We start from the raw sequence: 25,316 nt of genomic DNA on the forward strand, positions 1-25,316 counted from the left end.
ATGTGGCAGATTTTCTGAATGAAGTTGAAATGCTGTAAGTACACGGCGGTGGGCCTTTACTTTGCCCACCTTTTCCTGAGAAAGGAAAAAATAATAAATTTAGCCCTTTGCTTCCAACATTTTCCTTAAAAATTAAATTAAAAAATCTAGATAAATTTTTGCTTGCTAATCCTTAATATTTAGGAAATGTGACTTAACCTCCAGATGGAATTTGGGAGTCTTCATGTATGGTTACTTCAAAGTTTCTCTTAGTGACTGGAAATGTAACAAAGCTTTAATAAAATTGTCTGTTCACAGAACAGTGAAGGTAAGATCTTTAAAAGCACAAAGAGTGAAAATTGATTTTTTCTCTAATAAATTCTTTAATCGGTCTATCCTAAAACATTTTAAATTGCATTGATTCTTCAGTAGTAAGCCATTTTCAATTAAACAAATGCCATCTTTTCTAATGTGAAAATTCACTACATGCTGTACTGTATTTGTATAAAGCAGATACTGGGATCAAGATGGAGTTCTTCCCATAAATATACGCAAGTTCTTCTTTTCTATACTGAAAGTTATAGGACATAGAAAACTATTTTGTATATAATAATAAAAAATACATATGCTGGTATGGGGAACAGTGCAATAAATGTTCTTCTTGACTTAATAGATACCATGCTTAAAATCCCAGCAATTTTGTTTAGTACTTGTTTATTGGCAGAAAGGCACTGCTCTTACACTTGTCTGTTGCAAATCTTTAAGATTGCCAATGTCTATAAATTTTTCATACAAACTGAATAAGCTAAAATATTTCACAATTACAGAATTTGCCAAATGAATTCACGTATTTATCTGATGATTAGCAGTTTTGTCACAAATTGAATGTACTGTGCTGGGAAGTAGTTTTAAAGAGTCCTGGGGACCTTGCAGGACCTCAAGATAATTTGCAGTTACAAAAACATAGAAAAATGATTAATTTGTATATTTTTGCTAAGATGAAAAACCAATAATGAGTTTAGTTGAACTTCTCAGTGGAAGTCCCTGGTGTTTTTTTCAATATGTTTCCTTTGTTTTCCTTCTTCCTTCATCTACTTACCATGCTATGCAAAATAACTTTGGAGAATGATAGCTTCAGGGTTCTTATATTGATGGAAAAAAATAGTAGTGACTTGCAGGTGACTTCAAGGTGGTCCAGAACTACTGGGATTAACTTTTTCTGTGCTCAGAAAAAAGCACAGAATTTAAAAATACAAAAATTAGATTTGAAGCTTAAGAAATACCCTTTGGGTGTTCAGGAGTGCTGGATGGTAACAGGCTCTAAGTTTCAAGAACTTTGCATGTTCTGCAGCTCTGCCCTGACTGCCTTTGCTACTGATGTTGCAATAATGATCATGTATGAAAATTTACTGTACTACTTTAAATTTACTGCTTGATCAATGAATAAACAAGCAGCGTTTCCATTTTTGGGAGGCAGAAATGGTAAATCCTGTCAATTCTTAGTGTTAAAACACCCTACAAAATATGGATGTCTTTAAATTAAACAGATTTTTCATGGATTTTGTATATCATTTATTTCCACTAGCATATGTCTGCTTTCCTTATGAAATCAGATTCTTTGCACTGAGACATGCATTGCCTAGCTGAAACTGAACAAGCTGCATTGCTCTGGTCCAGAACTGATGTATTGGGTCGGGAGATGTAGTGTTGTATTTTTGTAATGGCATATTGAGCTGTTCTTATATTTGAAGCTGTTGGGATTCTTACTCAAAGTGCCTGAGTAGTAACAGGTTTTAAAGTGTAATTTATTGAATGTCTTTGTTTTCCAACAGTGTGTGCTGTATTTATGGGTCCTGAAAATTCTCTATCCAAGCACGTTATTTCTTTTGAGAGGCAACCATGAATGCAGACACCTAACAGAGTATTTTACCTTTAAACAAGAATGTAAGTATTGCCTAAGCACATAACGTTAGTTTACTTCCCACCTAACGATTTCCAGTCTCATTTTGCTTGAGAGATGTTTGTTAGTATAATGAAAGTCCTGCAAACTTTTGGAAACCCAGCTAACTTCTGTAAAACTGCTTGCTGTTAAGTGTGGCAGTGGAATTAAAATATGTGGAAGGCTGTTATTTGTAAAGATATGTTATGGAGTAAACTTTAATGCATAAATCCTGGAGAGAAGGAAGTTATTTTGGTTTCTTGGCTGTAATCAGGAGTGTGAAGTAATTTGCTGTCCAGAGTTGTGAAGCTAGCAAGAAAATACCCAGCTGCTGAGTAATTTCCATTCGGGTGTTGATTTTAATTATATTACTAAGGTAACTCTTGGTGACATAAGCTGCTCCTGCTTTTGAAAGTCCATGTTAGTATTGATGCACTAAAAAATGGAACATTTACTCTGATAAAACTCTCTTCGACAAAGATAGAAGTTATGTGATATAACGTGTAGTCACTTCTTAGCATTTCACTGTAAATGAGAAGTCAAAAACTTCTCAGTACTTTTTAAAGTATGCTATATATTTATATAGCACAAAACATGTAGATCACTCTGAAGGTAATGCCTCCTATTGCTTTCCATGGAAACTACAACAGATACAAAGAGCACAGTAACACTGTTTTGATAGAGCAAATTCCCAGGTACAAAACACTGTTTTTCAACATATTCATCTCCATTAGCAGTGCGTTTTTGCCAGCAATGAAGAAGACCTGCATGCTGCACTTATAAACATCTGCACCAGTGGAGGCGGCCCACTGTGTAACCACTGCTGAAATGCTCCACCACTGCCTCACTGTGCTCACATCCACTGTTTGGTGTCTCCATAAATGTTCTGCATCGATGAATGTCAATGGGTGTCATTTTTTCCACATGGAGGAATTCAGTTACCTTTGTGTCATACACACTTCCATGTTTGACATTGCTTTTTCAGACTGCCCCTCTGCTGCCATGTGTCACATCACAACATAACGTAACAGAATACTGGTAGGAAGGTTCACCCTCTGCTGTCCTCATAACATCTGCCTCCAGTGTCATGAATCAACATAAAATAGGAGGCATTACTTTTGGAGCAGTTCCCATAGTTCTGTGATTTTATTTATTTATTTTAAATAAAAATAGTTTCTCCACACTTAAACTGTAATAAATGGAAAAAAGTTGTCAGTTCTGGAAGAGAATTTCTTAAAAATGTTCTTGCTATTTTAATGTTTGGAAATGTTCATTTAAACTCAACAGTATTTGTTTTGAGTATGTAATTTGTCAGTTTCACTCTTACATTTATGATTCACTAGACTGCACTCTCTGTGGAACAAAGAATTCTTAATTTGTATTTTCTTTCTTGCAGGTAAAATAAAATACTCTGAAAGAGTCTATGATGCTTGCATGGAAGCTTTTGATTGCCTTCCTCTTGCTGCTCTCTTAAATCAACAGTTTCTTTGTGTTCATGGTGGACTTTCACCAGAAATTAATACACTAGATGACATTAGGAGAGTGAGTATTTTGTGTGTTTGAAACTAAGTGGAAGTACAGGTATTTGTGTGATGATAAACAAATTTACATTTGTGAAGCTGTCAGTTTATTTTCTGTTCTTGTCCATTTTGGAAGTGTAAATCAAGATCTGAAATTGAGACTAAGGGCTTTTATGTGTGCTCCTGCTTGGCCCAGCTAGTGCGTTTTTCATTGTACATCTCACTGGGACAGCTGGAATTGGTGCAGTCCACACACAGAAACTCCTCAAAAACTCAAGAGTTTCTTTCCTAAGACGTATAGTCTTAGGAAAGAGCTTCATATCTAACCTAAATAGAGCTTTTAATTTTTACTAGGTAAGAACTGAAGCTCTTGTGGCTTTCAGGAATAGAAGTTAATTGCAGTCTTGAAATCGTTTGGTAAATCAAATTGCATATTTCACTTCTTCTTATATTTCTTCAAAAAATTATTTTTACTCTCTTGAACATGTGGATTTTTTTTCTGTGTTTTGAAAAAGTGTGAAACTATGTTTACTAGAAAGTTGGGTTGCTATTTAAAATGACAGATTTGGTAGGTATTTACTTAAAAGCTGTACAATGCTTCCCACTATGGGAAAAGTGCTGACTGTATCAGTAAGAGGACTGAAATTTTTTAAAATCTGAATAATTGAAATGGTAGTTAAAAGTGTGCAATTTAAAGGGAAGATGGTTGTGATGACATGTCTTTTTCTAATAAATTTGTTTCAGCTTGCATAGAGTGCTGCTGTCAGATCAAGATTGTATCTGAGAATTTCAAACACAGTTGCTTTCTTCCTTCCGTACTCTTTTTTGACTTACTTTAGTTAACTCAGCTGACATTTTGACTTCTTCCAAGAAAGAGTCCTGATTATTCAGGTTTTGAAAAACTGGCATACAGCCTGGCATGAGTGTTGTCTTATTGCTAGGTCTTATTTTCAATGTTTGAGTTATTCAATAGGAAATGTTAAAAAAAAAAAAAGGTAACCAGTTGTTTGAAGACTAGAAATAACAAGTTGAGCAGAATTACTGCGTTCCCTAGGTCCTTCCAGCTAGTGTCTCACTGGGAGGGCAGCGGAGGGGAGACGAGAGGGGAGGAAAGAGTGCTCCCTCGCATTGAATCAGCTGCTTGAATGCATTCTGTGTGGTTTTCCAAAATTACTGTGTATGTCTAGTCATGCCTTTTCTGGTATCTGAAATCCTTGGAGGAACTGGTTATACCAAATAAGTTCTACTGGAAACAGAAACTTCTGAAGGGACCAAAATCATATTTTTTTTCTCTCTTATGAAAAGCTTTTTGGACAAGCGAATCTTATGTAACTTAAGGTGCATGTTCCTTCTGTAAAGGCCTATCAGCTTGTAAGTCGTTATCACTTGTATTGTTGAGAGCCTTTGCCAAAATACACCAGTACTACCTGGTCATGGAAGGCTTATTATCTGTCATGGCTCAGTAGTCATTCCTGTACTTTTTCTCTAAATTACGAGAAGTAAGAAAATTGTACCTTCTTCATTAAAGATGTAAAAAAGAGAAAACAATAATTTATTGATTTTTTTGTGCAGTAGTGATGTTAGTTTTATAACATTTGTGGATATCCTACAGTTTTTAGATACTTAGAGTAATATCCCTAGTACAGTGGCTTTGGTAACTAATGCATTTATGTAAGATTTTTTTCCCCTCCTGTTGGAATTTCTTTTACAATGTAATAAAGGAAATTCTATTTTTAATATATTTTGCATTTTGTGAAAATACAGAGAAAAATGAGGGTGTTTGATTGCATTTTGGTTACAAAAGTGGGTTTTAGAGCTGTGAACCCTTTGAAATGTGTTTCCAGATTACAATACTCAACATTCTGTTACTTGTAATGATTCTTCTGTTGATGGAAATGCATAGTTCTTTTACTTCATAATAGGAATTTTGGTACAAGAAATGGAGGCTATGATTAAAAAAAAAATACGGAGTTGAAACTCCAACAGTATTCTCTAGCAGGAAATCTAATTGCTACGCTTGGTATAGAATTGATTGAGTTTTATGGCAACTGTAAGATTAAGTTTTATATTCATAATGAACTTAGATTAAAATGAAATAATTATAAACAATTTCATGGGCCTCCTAGAAGATTTTACATACAAACTGAGTTACAGATCTTAAGGAAGAAGAGTTCCCATTAACCAATTGTGGAAGTTAAAAACTGAAATTATTGCAGTATTTTCAGAATATGTGGAAATATGTATAAATCTCTTCTGAAAGGATTCAGAAGCGTGTAAGTTTGGAAGAAGGTTTCAGATTGCTGAATGAAAGTGTAAGTTTGCAGCAGTTGGTAACAGCTTTTTTGTAGACTTGAATGGGACGTTAACCACAATTTTTGAAGTTGAATTGACGAGTATAGATTGGTGCCTCAGTTATTTTCTTAGAAATTGTTTAATTAATTGTAGCTGATTTTATCATTGCAGCTGGGCATCCTGGCTGTTATTACTTCTCTTCTACTTAGAGCGTAGAAATAGCAATGCTGCTGTAGCATTAGGGGGGGTTGTTACCCCATCGGAATTTTCAAAAGCTGAAAGACAAACAGAATCCGAGTGTTACAGAAACTTGTAATTTTGGATCAGTGTTCTGGCTTTCCTCTTTCTTCCTTCAATTAGGGGTATGAACGTATCTTTTGTATTTTGCTTGATGTGTTTGGAAATCATACCTGTTCCTGTCCTGATTAGTGACAGCTGAAAAGCAGCTGATAGCAGCATAAAATAGAAATAGTTGCTTCTAAGAAAACTTTGGGATTACAGGTGAGATAGGAGAAAAAAAATAAGTTTGTATACATATGGTATGTTGGAGCTTATTTCAAAAAACATCAAAATATCAGAGATATGGAAAAAGTATGTTCCTAATTTTGTTTTGTACTAATACTTGTAAATATTGATAGCCCCCTTTGTTTCTTTATTTTCTTTTCTTCTATATTGTTTCTTAGAATTGTCTCTGTTGGTTGCACTCCATTTTTATTCTCCCTCTCCTCAGAATTAGAGGTGCTGTCCAGTTGTATCTCACTTTTAAATTGTTTGGCTTTTGTGGGTTTTCTGTACTGAATTGGACCATTTTGGAGGCTGGAAACATCATTGTATTTCTCTTAGAATATTGCAGTCAAGGAGAATGATGAGAGAGGAGAATAAAATGGTAGAAATAGATTTGAAGCATATATACAAGTTCTGTGGTAGAAATGGGAAAATATATTGTGATGTTTTGCATTTTTCAAGGCAATCTTAACATGAAGATGTCTGTATTGTTTAGAGAGAGCGAAGTGAAAAGGAAAGGCTAGTAAATTGTGCCATTCTGATGAGGCCTTAGCTCTTACTGCAGCACAGATGCAAAGAAAGATTGTCAGAGCTTTCTGGAAAGTAGCATGAAGGAAACTGTGGAAAAACAGTCTGTTAGAAGGGATTGCAATTTATTTTTCTTTTAGTCTCAGTCTTAGAGCTAATCAGGTTTCAAAGTGTCAAGAGAATTTAATTAAAAAGTAATTTTATGTTGGCCTTTACATTTGCTTTTGTAATGCTCGAGGCTACACTAAGATGAGTTATAAGCTTGTGTGTTTATATACATATGTAAAAATCTGCACTGTATATTGCTGCTGATGAGAAGCACGTTTATAAATATAAGACAATGTTGTTAGAAATCTTGCCTTTTTTTGTTTTTTGAAGAATCATGTGGTAACTTGATTCAGTCTTCATGGGTTGGCAGCGGCTTCAGTAGCTGCATTAGAGCTTGGCATACACTGATACTGTACAGGTATTCAAATTAAATTGGTGGTGTAAAATCTCTTCTTATATCTAGGAAAATACCATACACTTGTGATACAAATGTGGTGTGTGAAGCAACTTCTGTAAACATCAAGACAATTGTATACTATTGCGAGCCTTCTGGTTTTTTAGCAGAAGTTCTTATAAGGAGACAGTTCTCTTCTGCAAATTGGTCAGCATCATCATCCAGCACGTGAAGGGAAATCACAGCTTTAAGCAGTTTAGTCATTACTCAGAAATAAAGAAAAATTCTATGTAGATGCAAGTTTTTTTGGATGAACTCCTCTGTCTGTATTATTGACTTTCAGGAAAGTTATTTAACTACGTGAACTAAATAATTCTCATTTCTGGTAGAGGACAGATGTCATAGTGGCCGTGACAGTAAAGCCTAACTGTCAAGATTACTGCAAGTGCAATTTCTTATTTCTGGGAAATTGCAAGTTTGTGAAACTTGTAATATTCTAATTTTTGTCCTGTGAAGTTCATTCACACCGGTGTTACGGCTGTGTTGGTAGAGTGTCTCTTTCAGACACGTGACCATCAATTTAGAGATGCTGCTTTGTTGATTTATACTGCCAAGACTTCTGCTGAAACAATATTCTATGAATCTTGATTTTAAGCCTAGTGATTGATATGGATATGTCTGGATAAAATTGAACTGTCTTTTAAAGAAGAGAGGCAGAGAGATGTATTTTTTTCCTGATTTATGGTAGATGATCGTTCTTCTGTTGTGTTCTCAGTGACACGTAGGCTTGATCAGTAAAGAGCATTGGAATGTATGGAGCACTCCTAGAAATCTCTTTATAATCCCTTACTTCCTTTCTGTGGTATGCTGAAATTTCCTTTTCTTTAGTAATATTTGACTGCTGCTCTTCTCTGACCTTCATGTGTTTTTTAGAATATTACTACACAATGGTTCTCAAGAAAATTAGGACAGGTTAATTAAAATTGATGTCTGTGTCTTTGAGTATATGACACTTTCGTGAAGGTCTTCTGCTTCAGAGATACAGTAGTTTTAATTTGCTGTACCTTAATCTACCCCCAAGGTTTTGCTACTCCTCAGTTTTTTCATCTGTGTGGAGGTGTGGTACACCCCAGTGCAGCAGCCCTGACTTCTCAGTACCTGGAAATTAATTAGATTTAAATATCTCATGGTCCATTAAAAAATATGATACCTATTTCTCTTCTAACACCAGGCATAGTGATTCTTATCCTTGAAAAAAATTGTCTCAATTCTCAGTTACTTTAATCTTTTTTGGAAATACATTAACCTAATTTGTATTAAGATTCTGCTTTGTCATGGTCACAACGTGCTTGGAAATGGTTATTCATTAATGCTTGTTTTGAGTTGACTTGTCCTTTATTAATTTTTATTGCTGTCACTGCTTAGAGAAACCCTTAAGCTAGTTTTACTGATTTGATATATACAATCTGGGTTGAGTAGAAGTGACATTTTCTTAAATTTTGAAATGTCTTGAGAAATATGCCACTTGGTAGATTATCTAGTGAAGAATAAGCTGATTTGATGTGCATGTAAGTATACTAATTTTTTTACAAGCTGACTTCCTTATTTCAAGAAATGTCTACGTTATTGTTCCAAATGCTATGAGAAACAAGCTTGGAAGAATTGCACAGCTTGCAGCAGCAAAACCTTTTCATTTATAATGTCTTCTTCTAACCATTTGGCCAAAGTCATAAGAAAAATTCTTGAACGTTATCTCAAGAAAAAAATTCTTAGAAATGCTTTCTAGACTTTCAGCCTTCTGTGTTGCAGGAAACATCATCAAGAAACAATGAAACTTCCTTATTTGAATGCTTCTGTTACTTTCTAGACCCAATTTTTTTGCTGGAGGTTTAGAAACTTGATGGTTTAATCTACAGAAATTCAGGTACTTGCAAATGTTGATGGACTGATTTCTTCAATCTCAAAGGAATATACAATGCTGGGTTTATCATCCAGTGTGGGAAACGTTAAACCACTGGATTTTTAATATTGAATAAATTCCAACAACAACTTCAGTTAATACCTGCCTTGCCATTATCTGGCAGGAGTTTGTAAAGATCTGGACCTTTCCACTTATGTTACAGGTGGCAGCCTCGGGAGCTCTGATTTTCCAGGGCATGAGAGAGCTTGGCACTACTGCTGGTTCCATATTTGAATGGATTCCTATGGACCGTTAGACTCAAATTCACCAGGTGCTCACCAAACCTCCCTTCGAACCTGTCATGAAGAGTTAAGTGTTCTCTAGTACCATCAAAGTCATCTTCTTTGGTATGGGAGGTAAAGTGAGATAAATGCACTGTCCATCAAAGAACCGTTCCTACATTTCTTGGATAAAATCATCTTGTGAACAAACTCCAGCTACATAAAGATCAAATAAACTTTACATTGAATCCGGGAAAACTGATTTCATTTCTGGGACATCAGAGATTCGTTGAATGTTATTACTTAAGCAGGGTATTTTCCTTTTATGTTAACAAATGGTACTGTCCTTATCACTAGCCCTTTTCACTGTGGTTACCAGCAATGTTATAGGCTGGTAAAACAAGTGTTTCTAAGTGGAAATCTTTTAAGAAGCAACCAGAACAAAAAAAAGGCCCCCCAAAATATACATGGCCCATTACACCAGGGCTATAGTTGAGAAATAGAGTCTGTATGAAAGAAGACCAGGATGGCTGAGATAGTCATCTCTTCATTGTTGAATGATCCATTATGGAGATGACTGCTTCAGGGATTTGGTTTGGGGTTTGGATTTTTTTGGATAATGTATTTAGTTTGTTATAGTCAGTGCTAATTATTCATGCTTTTCTTTTATCATTCCTGTTTTCTGTACTGTTTCTCTTCCTGGCTAATTCCTGGTAGTGTCTCCAGATTGGTAGATGCGGCATGTGCATGAAAAAGGACCATCTTGTTCCTTGCCTGTAACTCAACTTTATATTATGCATATCCATCAGTCTGGAATTTATCTCACTTCTTCTTACAACTAATAAACCTTATTGCTCTTAACAGGTTGGGTTCTTTTGGCATGCCTCTGCTTTATTTCATGACAAGGAGAGAAAAAAAAATACAAAACCTATTTATCTATGATATGGTTGGATTTCATTCTGTAAATGCTTGGTATTGATGGATATGTAGTCTAAAAAACGTATGAAGCTTACAGATTTAACATTCAGAGAATCTTTGTACTCTTGCTTTTTTCTCAAACAGTTAGATAGATTCAAAGAACCTCCAGCATTTGGACCAATGTGTGACTTACTGTGGTCAGATCCTTCAGAAGATTTTGGAAATGAAAGTTCACCAGAGCACTTCAGTCACAATACAGTCAGAGGATGCTCATACTTTTATAGGTGAGAGTATGCTAGAATCTACTTAATATTTTAATACTAAGTCTTCCTGCATATTTTTAGAGGATTTGTTTTACTCACAATTGTTTTCATTTCACAGCTATCCAGCAGTTTGTGAATTTTTGCAAAATAATAATTTGTTGTCAATCATTAGAGCACACGAAGCACAAGATGCAGGGTAAGTATGTCCCTTCAAGAAATAATTCACAATATGAAATGAAAGATAATTGCTTATTCCTGTAAGATGTAAAATAATCTGTTTGGTTTTACAGTTATAGAATGTACAGGAAAAGTCAAACTACAGGGTTTCCATCATTAATAACAATTTTTTCAGCACCTAATTACCTGGATGTCTACAATAATAAAGGTAAGAACTTGTAATTAATAACTATGCAATCATAAAATGAAAATGTGCTGTTAAAATGTCTTACTAAAGAAGCAATCTAATATCAAAAATTTTCTGCCAGTTAGTAAAGAACCAAAAAATCCTGAATAAAAGGTATGTGATGAAGAAGCACATGTGATATACTCATCAGTGGCCTGGATGAAGGGATAGAGTGCACCCTCAGCAAGTTTGCTGATGATGCAGAGCTGCAAGAGGTGACTAACACACCAGAAGGCTGTACTGCCTTCAATGAGACATGGACAGGACAGAGAGTTGGGTGGAGAGGAACCTATTGTGGTTCAACAAGGGCAAGTGTAGGGTACTGCATCTGGGGAGGGAATAACTGCCTGGATCAGTATATGTAGGGGGCCTGCTGGAAAGGAGCTCTGAGAGAAGAACCGACATGTTCTGGTGGACAGCAGATTAAAGCCACCTTTTGGTGTGCCCTTGTGGCCAAAAAGACCAGTGTTATTGTGGAGCAATTAAAACGAGTGCAAACAGCAGGTCAAGGAACGTTCTCCCTCTCTAGTCTGCACTGGTGAGGCCACATCTAGAGTACTGCCCAAAGAGATTGTTGAGTCCCTTTATCTGGAGATATTAAAAATTTGCCTGGATGCTTTCCAGCACAAATAGCATTAATTTGAATCCAACACCTCTTGCCTATTCAGTACATTGAATTTTCTCCTTTCTGCTTCTGAAACCCTCATCTACTCAAATCAAATCACTTATGTAGGGTGATTAACTGTCTAGCGAGTAAGATGAGCTGCTATTACTTGTATCAAAGGTAAAGTAGTAAAGAAAGGAAGTAGTAGTAGTACTGGCTTTCTGTTTTTCTGCCATCTCTATAGATATTTTTAAAAATCCTTTTTTCCATCAGCTATTCCCAGTGTAATGCAAACTTAAGTAGGGAAGAGTACAACCAAGACTTATTTAGGCTTAGAATGCTTCTGGTTGTTTGTTTGCTTTTGCTGTATTTCTCTGTGTTTCCTCTTCTCTTTGATTTTCTGAATTTCAGTGGTTTTATTACACTCTACAACAGGGAATCAGAATGCAGGCTTATATTGTGGGAAGACACACAGCAAGAGTAAAACTTGAATTTGGATATGCTGCTATTCTGAGTTCAGATTTTGTTAAAGTTGCTGAAATCATACCTTTCCAGGAACTTTCGAAATCATTGCTCATTATGGACTTTTAGTAGGATAGTAGAGGCATAATCTGACATGTAAGGGTGCATTAAACTGCAATGCTTGCAATAAAATACAATCTAAAGTTCTCCATTATATATCTATCATTTAAATACTGCAAAAGAAAGCAGAGTTATCTCTGGGATTACTTTGTAATATAAAATAGAAGTAAAACAAACCTGTGACTTTACGTTTGTAGTACTTCATAAGTTTTAAACATTCTTTCAAAAATGTCTGAATTTTATTTTAGCTGCTGTTTTAAAATATGAAAACAATGTGATGAATATTCGTCAATTCAATTGTTCTCCTCATCCTTACTGGCTACCAAATTTTATGGATGTTTTTACATGGTCCTTGCCATTTGTTGGAGAAAAAGGTAGGCAAAAATTACCCACCAATGAATTTCTTTCCAATTTCTCTGTGTGTTGTCAGGAAGGTTTTTTGTTTGGTTGGGTTTTTTAGTTAGTTTGTTTTTGTTTTTTAATTAATTGAATTCATTATTTTTGTGAAAATTTGTATCTGCATTTGTCTTTATTGGATGGAATACATGGATGTTTGATTAGAGAGATTTGGTGAAGTTATTAGACTGATTTGAGGGGTTTTATTTGCCATGTGAAGATATGTTATGTACAACTTGCTCCACAGTTCTGGTTGTTTTCTTCACCTGTTTCAGTGCAAGTAATTAAACTGGATCTAATAAAGCAAAGGTCTTAACAGAAACTATAATTGCCACTAAGGTTATATCTACCTGCATTGTTAAGAATTACTTTTGAGCATCAAATAAAGTTGACATGAAAACTGTTCTTATTCTACAAAAGGCTAGGTCATATATAATTAATAATCTTGTATGACTATAGATGTAAACTATGTTGAGATGTTCCTGTAAAATTTTAACTTTATTAGGTAGTTATAACAGATTGACCTTCATTAAAATAACTTATTTCTGCTATATTTTTTCTAGTATAAAATAATTTAGCACAGGTCCTTTTTTTCCCCTCTAGAGTTAATAACTCTAAATCTAGGATAATAGAACTTCAAGTAGTCTCCAGTTAGTAAGCAATGAGGTTAGAGGCTATTGGGATCTATTTAAAATGCTTCCATGACAGGAACTGCTCTTTTCATGAAGGAGATCTGGAAAGCTCTCTACATTTCCTGGAAAAATACTCTAGATATTTATGTATTTATGGTCATTCATACCTAGGATTCTAGATTTGATTATGTTGTCTTTAAGAAGTCCATTCAACACTTCTTTATTGTTTTTAAACCAAGGACATTTAGAAGGAGATTTTCGTTTCTCCTTGTCTTACTTGATGATGCATTAAATAACCCTTTGCTATTAAAAATGTTCATGTTGTTTATTTTACTTTTGTACAATGCTGATAATGAGACTGTATGCCTAAGACTGCTGAAGTAATGGACCTTGTAATTTGTCTTGGCCTTTGGAATGCGCATACATCAACTTTCAGTGAAGGACATGTCAGTATTGTTTGGTCTACACTTTAAAGTCAGAATTATTCTTCTTACTTCTTCAGCAAAGTAGAGAGTAACTCTTGACCAAGAACAGAGAATAGAATAGCAGATAACACAGGAGTTGTATGAATTAGTCACAAACAAATGTAGGCAGGAAACTACAAAGTTTTTAAACATCTGATTGAACTTCTGGAATGGGTTTCTAAGTGCTTCAGAAGATAGGAGAAGCTTGACCATTTTAAAGAAAAGTCTGATGTATATGTGAAAAGCTGTGTGGTAGAATAATGAGATTCCCAGAGACAGCAAAATTGAGACAAGTTTGAGTATCCACTGTGTCTTTTCAAACTCCCCTTAAACATTGACAAGCAGTTTACATCGTATTTTTATCATAATGTTTTTCTGCCTCGGTGCTTCTGCTAGGTGTCTGCATGTGCCAGGAATGGAATAACTTTCACTTTTTATATATGAATTTGAGTAGTCTCAATATTTTCACATATCAGTAAACTTTGCATAAAATTGAATTGAAATGAAGATTTGCCATGATGTAAAAAAATACTAATGTACAAGAAGATAATTCTTATCTAAAATAATTCCTTGTGAGATGGGAAAGAAAGCCATGTCATGTCTTTGATAGGTGGTGTGGTTTTTGACTGCTTTTTCTATGAGCTTTTTAAATTCTGTGACAGCACATGTTTTAGAGACCAGATTGCAGAGAAGAGTTTATCATGTGGGAAGCTCATTCATACAGTTGCTGGTGACTGGTTTCATTTGTGTGCTTGGAAATATTTAAAATTCTTGAGGCAATTAATTAAAGTTTGTTTTTTTCACGTACAGTAACAGAAATGTTGGTGAATGTTTTGAGCATTTGTTCTGATGATGAACTGATGACAGAGGGAGAAGATCAATTTGACGGTAGGGTTTAAAATTAGATATGTTGTTTTTTTTTTTTTTCATGGAAATAACTTCTGAAGTAGTAATTAACTTAAAGCGATGTAATATATTACCTGAAATTTGAAGGAAATTGCCTTCAAATTTTTCTTTGATGAGTATTTTGGAGGAGGGAAGGGAATTTTATTTTCGTGTTTGTCATCAAGAAGGAGTAGTTGTATCCTTTGCAAGAATTCTTATATGACATATTTAAAGCTGAAACATTTTGAACATTTTTCAGAATTTGTTGGTGTTTTATATTTATTGTGAATTTTTTAAGCTCTTTAATTTCTTAATGTCTGCTCTTTGGGGAAGAGTTGATACAGTCAAAAGTCAGATCTAATAGTTCTTATGGCAAAGTACTGTAGAAGAAGTATGAAATAAAAGTTTAAATCTTGGTGTTTGAGTTGAAAGCATAAAAGTTAATGAACTTTGTGTACATTGTGTAACACTGACGTATGTAATAGATAACATCTTGTGAACTGTAATAACAGAGGACTGTTAAGAAGGTGTTTGTAATGTGATGAAGTAACGCTAAAATGGTGATGAAGAGGCATGTAACATTAAGACTTAGCACATCGTCCTTTTTTTTTTCCTACAGTAGTGCTCTCTGTCACATCTGAAAGTTTTTCAGACATCCCTCATTTTATCCAATAACAGAATTATTTGTTGAATTGCTTGATGGTTTGGGGGAAGGAATGAGCATTTTGACAGCCTTTGGGTAACACTAAAAATAATTTAAAAGAGATGTTAGTGACATCATCCAATTCTTAATCTTTGACGATTTTGCGTAAAAATTCAGTAGCAGATTTGTCTTGTGCTTAGGCAGCTGTGTGTTTTAGGTTGGAATCCATTGCTTATGAGCCACTTGAACTTAGTTGCCATTTAGACTGTTGACAGAAACATGAAAAATTAGAAATAGTCTCAGATGTGATCCTGCAGACAGTGAATTTATGTTCCTTGTGCACGTAATCCTACTGAACTGAAGATAAAGCAATTACACCAAACATCTGCAGGCTAAGGCTTGATGGTGTTCTGCTACGCTAGGATTTAGGTGGTCCAGCCAAAGCGCGCTCATCAGCTGGTTGCATATGCCCTATCTTCAGTACAGTAGTTCCAGTTTCCTTATTTGATTTATTTTATTCTTCTGTCTCCTTTAACAATTTCTTTGCTTGATGCATATCTCTTAATGCCTCCTAGGTACTGTCTATGCTTTATCTTTCTGTGTGAATAATTTTTTTTAACTGTTGACTTTGAAGTTTCACTTGCTTATCATCAAATTTTAACTTATACTCAACAATTCCACTTCTTTTTCAAATAATGCATTTTTAAGTGTTGCAGTTTTGCGTTTTTTTTTTTTCATAGTTCTCCATTCCTTCTTTATTACCATTGCCAGGTTAAATACCTTTATTTTATTTGTCTCACTCATCTTTTTCTCCATCATTCACTTCCTTTTTTTCTGGACTCTCCATCTGAAGAGCGACTCATGTATGGCAATAAAAAAGGTACAGATCAGACAGTAGGAATGTTTTGAAATATGACTTCATAGAACCTGCTGGTACAAGTATTAATGCAGAAAACATTGTTATTGAGAGACGTACAATATTTTATTTTATTACCTATTTTAAAGAGGCATTTATAAAAGTTTATGTATTTTGTTAATCAGAAGTCATATTCCAAGACATCTGTCTTTCTGTGCATGAATCTTTCCTCCTTTCTTCCATTCCCTTTTTTTTTTTTTTTTGGTAGAATTTCATTCTTTTACCTATTTCTAAAATTATATCTTTGGTCCTGCATGTGTAGGGAGCATTCAGTCCTCTGTTGTGCTTTTTTAAAAATTTCATTGTGAGCATTTTCTGAGATTGTGCATGGAATGTGTTGATAGTGTTCCAAAACCTGGCTTGTATAGTACTTTAGCTTCCTTCAATTGAGATATCAAGAAGGTACTTTTGATTGTCTATGCAATTTTGAAGATGACTTGATGCAAAATTTAAGAAGTCATCTACTCATTTAAATTCTGAGTCTGTCACCCACTTTTCAGAAATCCCAGGGTGGATATTTCTGTGCAGGAAAATTCTTCTGTCTGTTACTTACCTTATAGTCTGTTTGCTCTCTGTATATATCTGCCACTTCAAAGAATATTTCTCATTTGGTGTATTAGGTCATAAGGTTTCTTGCAACATTTACATTAATTCTTTGGAGCGTAACAGTATGAGTATTATGGAACTCCCATGGAGGAGGCATTAGGAATGGGCAGTGGGAGAGTTCTGTCATATCCCCTCTAGTTTAGGGTGTAATCAAGACACTCTCCTGCAAGCGGATGCTACTTTGCTGTTCTAACACTGAACAAACCAGGGTTTAATAGTGCTGCTGCCTGGAGTAATATATTTGGCCTTTTGTCTTGGCTGTGCTCCCTCTGAAAGGCTGGAACAGCATAGGATCATTTAAAAACAATACCAGCATTTCTCCTTTAATGGCGTAGTGACTTATCAGATTTGAGATATGGGCACCAGCAGCACCTGTAATCGGCTCAGCTTGTGCATTACAGCCCTGCAGCAGTGGCCTTCAAGGAGTGAGCAGGTGAAGGCAGGAGGAAAACTGAGAGAAATGATGGAGAGAGAAAACATGGAAAATGTGTGGACCCTTATTTAGCTCCACCTTTTTCAGAAACTCTGAAAGACCTCTCTTCACAATCTGGATCTCATACTGCTCTTTAATAATATTCAGAGAGAGAAAGTAAGGACATCTCAAATGTTAAAAATCCAGATAAGTTATCTCCATTAAAAATAAAAATTTTTGGCCTATTCCTGCATTTTTTTTTCTTGGCCCACCACTTTTTTTGGTGTCTGAATTTCATCAGTGTTGTTCCTTTGTCTAAAAACGCTTTGCTTAGTTGTTTGTGGGTTTCTTCATTCCATTTCAGCGGGTTGGCAGATAGTTGCCATACCCCAGGGTTCTTTCATTGTGTTTGCACAGAGGTCTCTTCCTGCCTTTTTTCTCTTGTATTTTCTTTGGTTTGGTGTTCAGGATGGGAAGTCCATCCACTCTTGTGTGACAGAAAGCCTTGTGTTCTTGCAATGGCGGTCTAAAAATCTGACAGTTTTGCTGTTTTGGTGTCCCCACATCTGCCTGTACTGTTTAGGGGACCTGGGCTGTCCTCAAAAGGAAAGGAGGATGAATTTGGCCTTTTCACATTGAACAAAAATAAATGTCGAAGAAAGGCACTTCTGTTTTTATATCAGTGCAGGCAAAGGCAGCTCTCACTTGAATCCAAAGCCTCTTTCAGAGTTATCTTCACTTTTATCTATTACAAATGGCATTTCTCTGCTCTGTGGAATATGCAATAGTTATTCCATGCCTTTGGTATTAGCAATTTCTGCAGATGATGCAAACCCAAGGTGACATAGAACATAGAATTAATCAGTAAGAAAAGTTACACTGCAGTTCTTTGGCATTTTAGTTCAGTTTTTAGTGAATGCAGGTGTATGTTTTGGGGAATTGACATAAAATCAAGCAAATCAGCATGTTTTCTCTCAGTCAGCTGTGCAAGAATTAGCAATTATCTTTTTTTTTTTCCTTACTATATCTTTTACTTCTGTGTCAAGTTACATTTTGATATACAGAGATGTCAGAAAGTGATTTCTAGCCTTTTGATGTCTAAAGAGGAGCTACAGGAAAGAAGGGGACAGACTCTTTGACAGGGTGTGTGGTTATAGAACAAGGGGAAACGGCTTCAAGCTTCGGGAGGGCAGGTTTAGGTTGGAAGTAAGGATAAAATCTTTCACAGTGAGGATGGTGAGGCACTGGAACAGGTTGCCCAGAGATGTGGTTCATGCTCCATCCCTGGAGACTTTCAAGGCAAGGCTGGGCCAAGCCCTGGGCAACCTGATCAAGCTGTGCATGTCCCCATTTGTTGCAGGGGATCTGGACTACATGACCTCTAAAGGTCCCTTCCAACTTTTAAGGATTCTAGGGTTCTATAAAACTTAAGCAAAGGAATTAAGGTAGTTACTACCCTGTAACAATGATGTTAGTTTAGATGCTTGCCAGCTTGATCAAATCTTTGTGAACATCCTGAACTTTTCTCGTGTGTTTTGTAGACACAGAAGTTGTTACGGTTTTGGTAGTATTCTGAATTTGTATTTGTAATATTGTGTCCCCGAGTGTTGGGTACTGACCTCCTGGGAAGAGTACTGAACTTAAGTACTGGTGCTGAATTTGATACACTCAAAAATGGCAGCTTTGTAAATACCAACGAGCTTGAGACTCTCTCTTATTCCATTGAAAGTAGGTACAGCTGCTGCACGGAAAGAAATAATCAGGAACAAAATTCGTGCAATTGGCAAGATGGCAAGAGTCTTCTCTGTTCTCAGGTATTTGAGTTGTTTCTGCTTTCCTAAAATCCTTCTTAATCTGTGTGTGCTAGGAAAACACATCTCTGTTCCAGGATAATAGATACCAGACATTTTGTCGGGGAGGTCATTGCACATTAGAATCTCATTCTGCATGTTGGTGTACCCCATTGATGTTGGTACTTTTGGTTAAATAATATTTTTTGGTTGTTAGTTTTTGAGACACGTCCAGCCATTTGGTTTAGTGGGTAATATTGGCAGTAGGTGGGTGGTTGGACAAGATGGTCTTAGAGATCTTTTCCAACTGTAATGATTCTGTAGATTGACTACAACAGTGAGAAAGACAATACCAAAATAGAGATACTGAAATGAAAAGCGTGAAAGAGAAGGTCCGGGCAGGCTGTGAAAATGTCTGTCATAGCAGAAAGTTGAGGACTTGTTTTGTTTGTTTTTCTTCTGTTGTTTTGAACTATTGTTTGATCCCATTTTCTTGTACCAAGCTAGACAGAGATTGTATTTACTCAAAATATAGTATGCTTATAGTGTATCAGTATGTTATAGTACCTGCATAGTGTATCTATGTCTTTCCACAGAGCATAAGTATTCAAACAGGGTTAATTTTTTGAAATTGGTGTCTCCTGGAGCATAGATGCTTTTAGTGAAACTGTGGGTTGTTTTATGGTGCTGAGTTACATTCAGTACCTCGTGAGGCATTCGCTGCTACATTCAGAGCTAATAAGTCTGCATGTGAATTATTGCTCCTACGTTGGTTCAAAAGTAATCAGTATTTGTAATTTCTAGATGCCAGAGAGACAAGTATGGCATAGAAATATTTTCCTCTTTCTAGTTGATTGAATTTGAATTTGCATCAGTCTTGACATGCATAAAGCACAGCAAAAATAGGCCCTCCTTCTCCCCAGTAGAGAATACCAGTTTTCATGAGCAGATACTTACATTTTCATTACTGTTTTCTCTTACACCAGGGAGGAGAGTGAAAGTGTGCTGACACTCAAGGGTTTGACTCCCACTGGAATGTTACCTAGTGGAGTGTTGGCTGGAGGACGACAGACCCTGCAAAGTGGTAATGATGTTATGCAACTTGCTGTGCCTCAGATGGACTGGGGCACATCTCACTCTTTCGCTAACACTACACATAATGCATGCAGGGAATTTCTTATGCTTTTCAGTTCTTGTCTTAGCGGCTGATACAGGCGGAATGTTATGTGTTAATCAGGCAATGTGAAATGGATACTTAACCAGGGTATAAAACTAAAAGCAAATGAGTTAGCAATGTCAGGCCACAGTTTTCAGGCTTTGAGCATCCTCAGTCTACAATTTTTCAGGTGGTGCAGATGGGGTGCCCTAGTAGATCTGGTGTTAAGATATTTGGTCGTAACAGATACAAAAATTGCAATGTAATTTTGCATCCTTGTCTGCTTTCCGTGAAAATGACTTTACTATGTATCTGTTAGTATTTTCATTGACAGTGTCAAATTCTCACTGGTACCCATCCTAACAAACGACTACAGGCTGCAGAGTTCCATTTTACACTCCATTGATAGATTGAAATGTGCTTCGTTTTGTACCCTGGTAATTAATGCCAAAGTTTGTTCTCTATGTTGTTTGTCAAATGTTCTATGTATAATTGACCTCCCTGAATTGTCCTTGTAACATGCTGTTTCCTTCCTCCGCAGATGTAGCTGCTTTCTTAGATCTGTCTGTCTCTCTCTAGGTATAGATGTATGTCTGTATAAGTGTTAAAATTAAACCACTATCCCAGACGCTTGTCTGTCTCTTGATGTAGAAGCAATGTTGTAGCACCTTGTTTTTGAGGTTTGCTGCATTTGCTGCTGCACATTGTCTGTGCATTTTGAACAATAATGTACTTGAAAATTATTCAGTAATTGTTATAAAATCAGTTGAGAATAAAGGGATTGAATTTAAAACTTGTAAATAAATCAAAATAAAAGGGTGTTACTAAGTGTGCATATATTTTTTTGCATGAAAATAAAAAGAACTCTATACAAAATACACCTGTAATCTGGCTCATTGAATATTTTGTAAAAGTTTTTTTTTTTTAGTTTGTTGAATCATTGGATCATATTTTTCATGAGGCCCATAAATGATTAGCTAGGCTTAGAGACAATGCTGTGAGATTGTACCAAATGTATTACAAGAATGAAGTCCAGGTTTGGTTGCAGTGGTGGATAACTAAAATAGATCCATCTGAAAGTGGACTTCATATCAGCAGCACTCAACATAATATATTCAGACTTTTTATTTGCTATCCTCAAGATTTAATAGAAAGTATAAAACAGTTGTGTTTGACCACTGAATTTTATAGCTATTGAAGGATTGTGATATATTGATTAACTGAATAACATTTTTACACAATCTGTTTTGCAAGAGTAGCTGCTTTTCTAGTTCTGTGATTTAGGCTGTTTATTTGAATATTTTTAAATTTTCTATTAGATTTTTTTGTTGCTGTTTTTTTTAAACCCTTTCACTACATTTGCTATTAAACAATCAAAGCTGTTCTTTTATAGCTTTGAAACATGAATGTCTCATTTTAAGTCATTTCTCAGTGGACATATAATGTCTACAAGTAAATTTATATGTCCAGTGTATGTATGTGATTGTTTTGTGAATGTCTATAACAAGAAGTGGTGTACGTTTCCTAATCCATCCAACTATTCCAAAAGCATATGTTCTAGTTTTAATTTTCGTTGTTTAATAAGATACTTTATTATGCTTAAAAAAATGAGTTTGTACTCCTCTCACTCATTTAACAGATTTTTAACCATGTTACATTGCAAATATTAGAGAGGATCAAACTGACTAGAAAATTTTTTTAACATAAAGCATACAGCTTTCTAGCATTACTGAAAATGTGGGATGTTTGGAAAGTATGCAAAATGCATTTTGGATTTTTGTGGGTGTTTTTTTTTTCTTGACTAGAATTTCTGATGGCAATATTCCTTGATGCATTACATTAATATACATCATTTGTTCAATCACGCTGATGTGCTAAATATCTCCTACTGACTGTCAGTTCTCCTTAATTCCAGTAACTTTGTTTTTACAGATAAGGATTTTACTCAGTTTTCGAAAAGAACTTTTCAGATTTGTTACACTTAGTTGCAGAAGTAGAAGTAAATCAAAAATAAAATAAAGCTTCACTAATTGATACTTTACCATAACCATCACATCAGTGAATTCATATTCTCAGCAGAAATGTGGTCACTGATAGTAAGATTTCCTACTACAAATTTTTACTTACTTTTTGAAATATATTGCACTGTGTTGATCAATAGGCTATCAATAACTATCTCAAATCTCTAGATTTGAGAAAACAAAATCCATTGCTGTACTACTTTTGCTTATCCCATTTTATTCACAATCAAATTTGCTAAGATCTAAGCGGGCTGTTTACCAATACATTTGTAAAAAGCTGTGGAAGTTATAAGGAATGGGAGTATGTGTTTACATTCCTCTCAAATGTTAGCAGCTACCGCTGCTGTTGGAAGCATCTGTTCAGCCAGGCCTCCTGTGCTTCATAAGGAGCAGGCCGTTCCCATAGAAGTGGAGGCTGGAGGCATTGACATGGTGCTGCGTGGGGCACCAGAAGTAGTAGTCAATTGAATTGAGCTGCTCTGTGGGAAATGGTTGAACGGATTCTTACCGATGAACAGATGAATCTGAGGGTAAACTAGAAATTTGAACTACAGTAAAAAGGGTTAAACAAAGACAAATCCATTTTTAGAAGGTAATTTTGAAAAATTAATGCAAAATTGGCAACCTTGCTCACAGCAAGGGGGGTTGAAACTGGATGATCATTATAGTCCTGTTCAACCCAGGCCATTCTATGAACTACATCCTATGGAAAAAGTCTGTTTTTTGTTTTTCTTTCCCATAAATGTACGGATATATTTTTTAAAAAGAATCAGTGATTATTTCCCGTTAGCTTTAATGTACTAGGATAAAAATAGACCTTGAGAAATGATAGCCTCTTTGTATACCTCTAAATTCTTTTCATATGTTGGCAAGGATTTTGTGTCAGATCTGTCCCCTAAGTAAAGCGGGGGGAAGGTTGGAATTAAGGATGGAAATGCCATTGGGTTCCTTCAATTTTGTCACTTAAAATTTACTGTGAAAGTGAATTTTCAGAACAAAGAGTTCTAGTTTAACTAATATGTTAGTGTAATACAAAATTTATTCTAGGTTAATCAGGACTTATGAAGGTTATAGTTTTAATCTAGAGGTACCTGCAAAAAAGAATCCAACAAAATTATTTTCCAAATTGAGTCTTTACGGTGTGTTTTTTCAAATGCTTGCATTTTCCAGTCAGTTTGTTCTTTTGTGTCAAGGTGAAAGTTACCTTTTTCTTAAGTGCATTGTATATTGCAACATACTTTCGGAACTAAAGTAGTACTAGTAGAATGACTTAGGTGTAAATTTTCAAATCTGTATTTATGACCAAGCTACATAATTTACAGAGATAAATCAGTATTCGTGATCTTTTCAGGAAAAGATTGAAAACAAAGACTTCAAAGGTAACAGGAAATGGTGGAAAGAGGTGTTTTTTCTCACATAGTTTTGTACCTATATGGCAAATTGGTTATATCTTGTTTTCAGTGATATTCTAAAGAATTCTTAAACTAATTTGTTTTTACAAATTGAGAAAGTTTATTTTCCCTAATGTAAACATAAATTGCCATTCATTCCAGTGGATTTTTGATATAACTCTGGGATTGCCCTTGCTCCTTTAGAGTTGTGTAGGGTTATTATTATTTTTGTAACTGGGAATGTGCAGAATGTAGAAGTTAAAAATGCTGCATTATTCTTATGTATTCTGCAGTATTTTAATAGCAATTGAAGCAACTATTTTTTTTTAAAGAGTATCTCAGTGGAAATGAAGGTTTTATGAAACGTTAAGGCAGAGTGTAGGCAGCTGATACATCTGCTGTGTCTGGTTTGTGTTGGCCAGGAAATGAGAAGTACTAAACTTAATTCACTTGGACAAATTCTGTTCTAACACCATCTTTTCCAAAATTGCTAGTTTTCCTAGCATTCACTTCAATATAGGTAAACCTACTTGTGTAGTGCTTAATATCCATTGTTGTGTATCCATCTGTACCTAGCACTGCGCAAGTAGGTTTACTGCTAGGTACTGTTTTCAATTAGAATTTATTAAATTAGGTGATTAGAGGAATGGCAGATGGAAGGGGAGGCAGTAAGTTGTTAGCAACATTGAAACTCAGCTACAGTTTAGATCTTAGTTACAAGTATTTTGCGTGACTGGTCTGTCCAAGTAGGTTATTTTGATTTTGATATCCTCATAACCTTACATTATAGCTTTGACTTCTAGATTGAAAACAATAAGCAACAGAAAAATCTCACACCTCAGAAACTACCACATTAGTCATGGTTACTTATTGCAGTAAAGCCAGTAAGCTAGATTTTTCTTCATGTTCATGTAACATGAAGTTATCCACCAAGACTGTTACAACCAGACCTCTTCATGCTCTAGGCTTTGTTGTTGGTTCAACTAAGCAATTTATGAGACTTTGTAAATATGACTTGCTAGATTTGTCTTTTATAGTTTAAATTTCACAGTTCAGTTCCCAGGGATACTCATTTAAGCGTAAAATATGGTGAGAAATTGAAGTACAAGTTTAACTTCAGGGAGTTAACCGTAAAAATAAAAGTATTTTCTTATTAGCAGAACACTGATAGTGTTACATTAGACCATCCTGCTTGGTAATTTAATGAAGCTCACTAATACATTTTAATCTTCAGAAAGTTAATCCCAAATAGATTTTCTTTTAACCGTACCACAACTTTAACATTAATTGACATCTTGTGTTGCTTTCTTTAAAGGAAAAAATAATAATCTCATAGAAATGTACAGTTTAAAACATAAATGAAGTTCCAGTAATCAGTGTTTCTCTTGGTATACTTTGACTTGATAAATTGTAATAGTTAAAATGTAGGAGAATTTCACTTAAGCTTAAAAACAACCCCCAGAACCTTAATTATAATTTTAAATAATTTTAATCTAATCTGGCGTAGCATTCTATATTAAATTGATCATTGCCTTTTCTGCTGTGCGATATTACACTCTTCATCTTTCTCATTCATTTTGCATGCATCTGCTCACTTCTGTACAGCCACTGTAGAGGCAATTGAGGCTGAAAAAGGTATGATCAGAGTCTTTGCCATTGGCAGAGATCTGTGGTGTCTGGGAGGGAATTCAAAAGTACTGTGTGGGTGTGTTTTACTTTCAACTTGCACAAGCAGAGATGAATCAACTGTATTGATTCATCCCTTTTACATGTAACATTCATTTCTGGCTCCAGGATGATGATTATCTTTAATATTTTAGGGATGTTCTTGGGTTTTTTTTTTGTTGTT

The 25,316-nt window shown here is 35.2% G+C and overlaps 1 protein-coding gene across 7 annotated transcripts in view; it reads left to right on the plus strand.

Moving 5' to 3' along the window:
- The window catches only part of PPP3CB (protein phosphatase 3 catalytic subunit beta), a 38,065-nt gene that overhangs the window by 3,657 nt on the left and 9,092 nt on the right, over positions 1-25,316 (plus strand). For 4 of the 7 annotated variants that reach the window (XR_794299.3, XM_010714400.3, XM_019617593.2 and 1 more), the window contains exons 3-11: positions 1,812-1,923; positions 3,315-3,460; positions 10,448-10,587; positions 10,685-10,762; positions 10,857-10,951; positions 12,404-12,529; positions 14,458-14,535; positions 18,839-18,923; positions 19,886-19,983. Coding sequence is in view for 6 of the 7 variants with exons in the window: in XM_010714400.3 (XP_010712702.1) it covers positions 1,812-1,923; positions 3,315-3,460; positions 10,448-10,587; positions 10,685-10,762; positions 10,857-10,951; positions 12,404-12,529; positions 14,458-14,535; positions 18,839-18,923; positions 19,886-19,983 (958 nt within the window). In the remaining variant the exon portion in view is untranslated. Of the gene's footprint in view, positions 1-1,811; positions 1,924-3,314; positions 3,461-10,447; positions 10,588-10,684; positions 10,763-10,856; positions 10,952-12,403; positions 12,530-14,457; positions 14,536-18,838; positions 18,924-19,885; positions 19,984-25,072; positions 25,103-25,316 lie in introns of all 7 variants that reach the window. The other 3 variants (XM_010714398.3, XM_010714399.3, XM_010714401.3) reach the window with 3 other exon arrangements.

Source organism: Meleagris gallopavo, chromosome 8, assembly GCF_000146605.3.
Source record: "Meleagris gallopavo isolate NT-WF06-2002-E0010 breed Aviagen turkey brand Nicholas breeding stock chromosome 8, Turkey_5.1, whole genome shotgun sequence".
In the NCBI taxonomy this organism is placed as follows: Eukaryota; Metazoa; Chordata; class Aves; order Galliformes; family Phasianidae; genus Meleagris; species Meleagris gallopavo.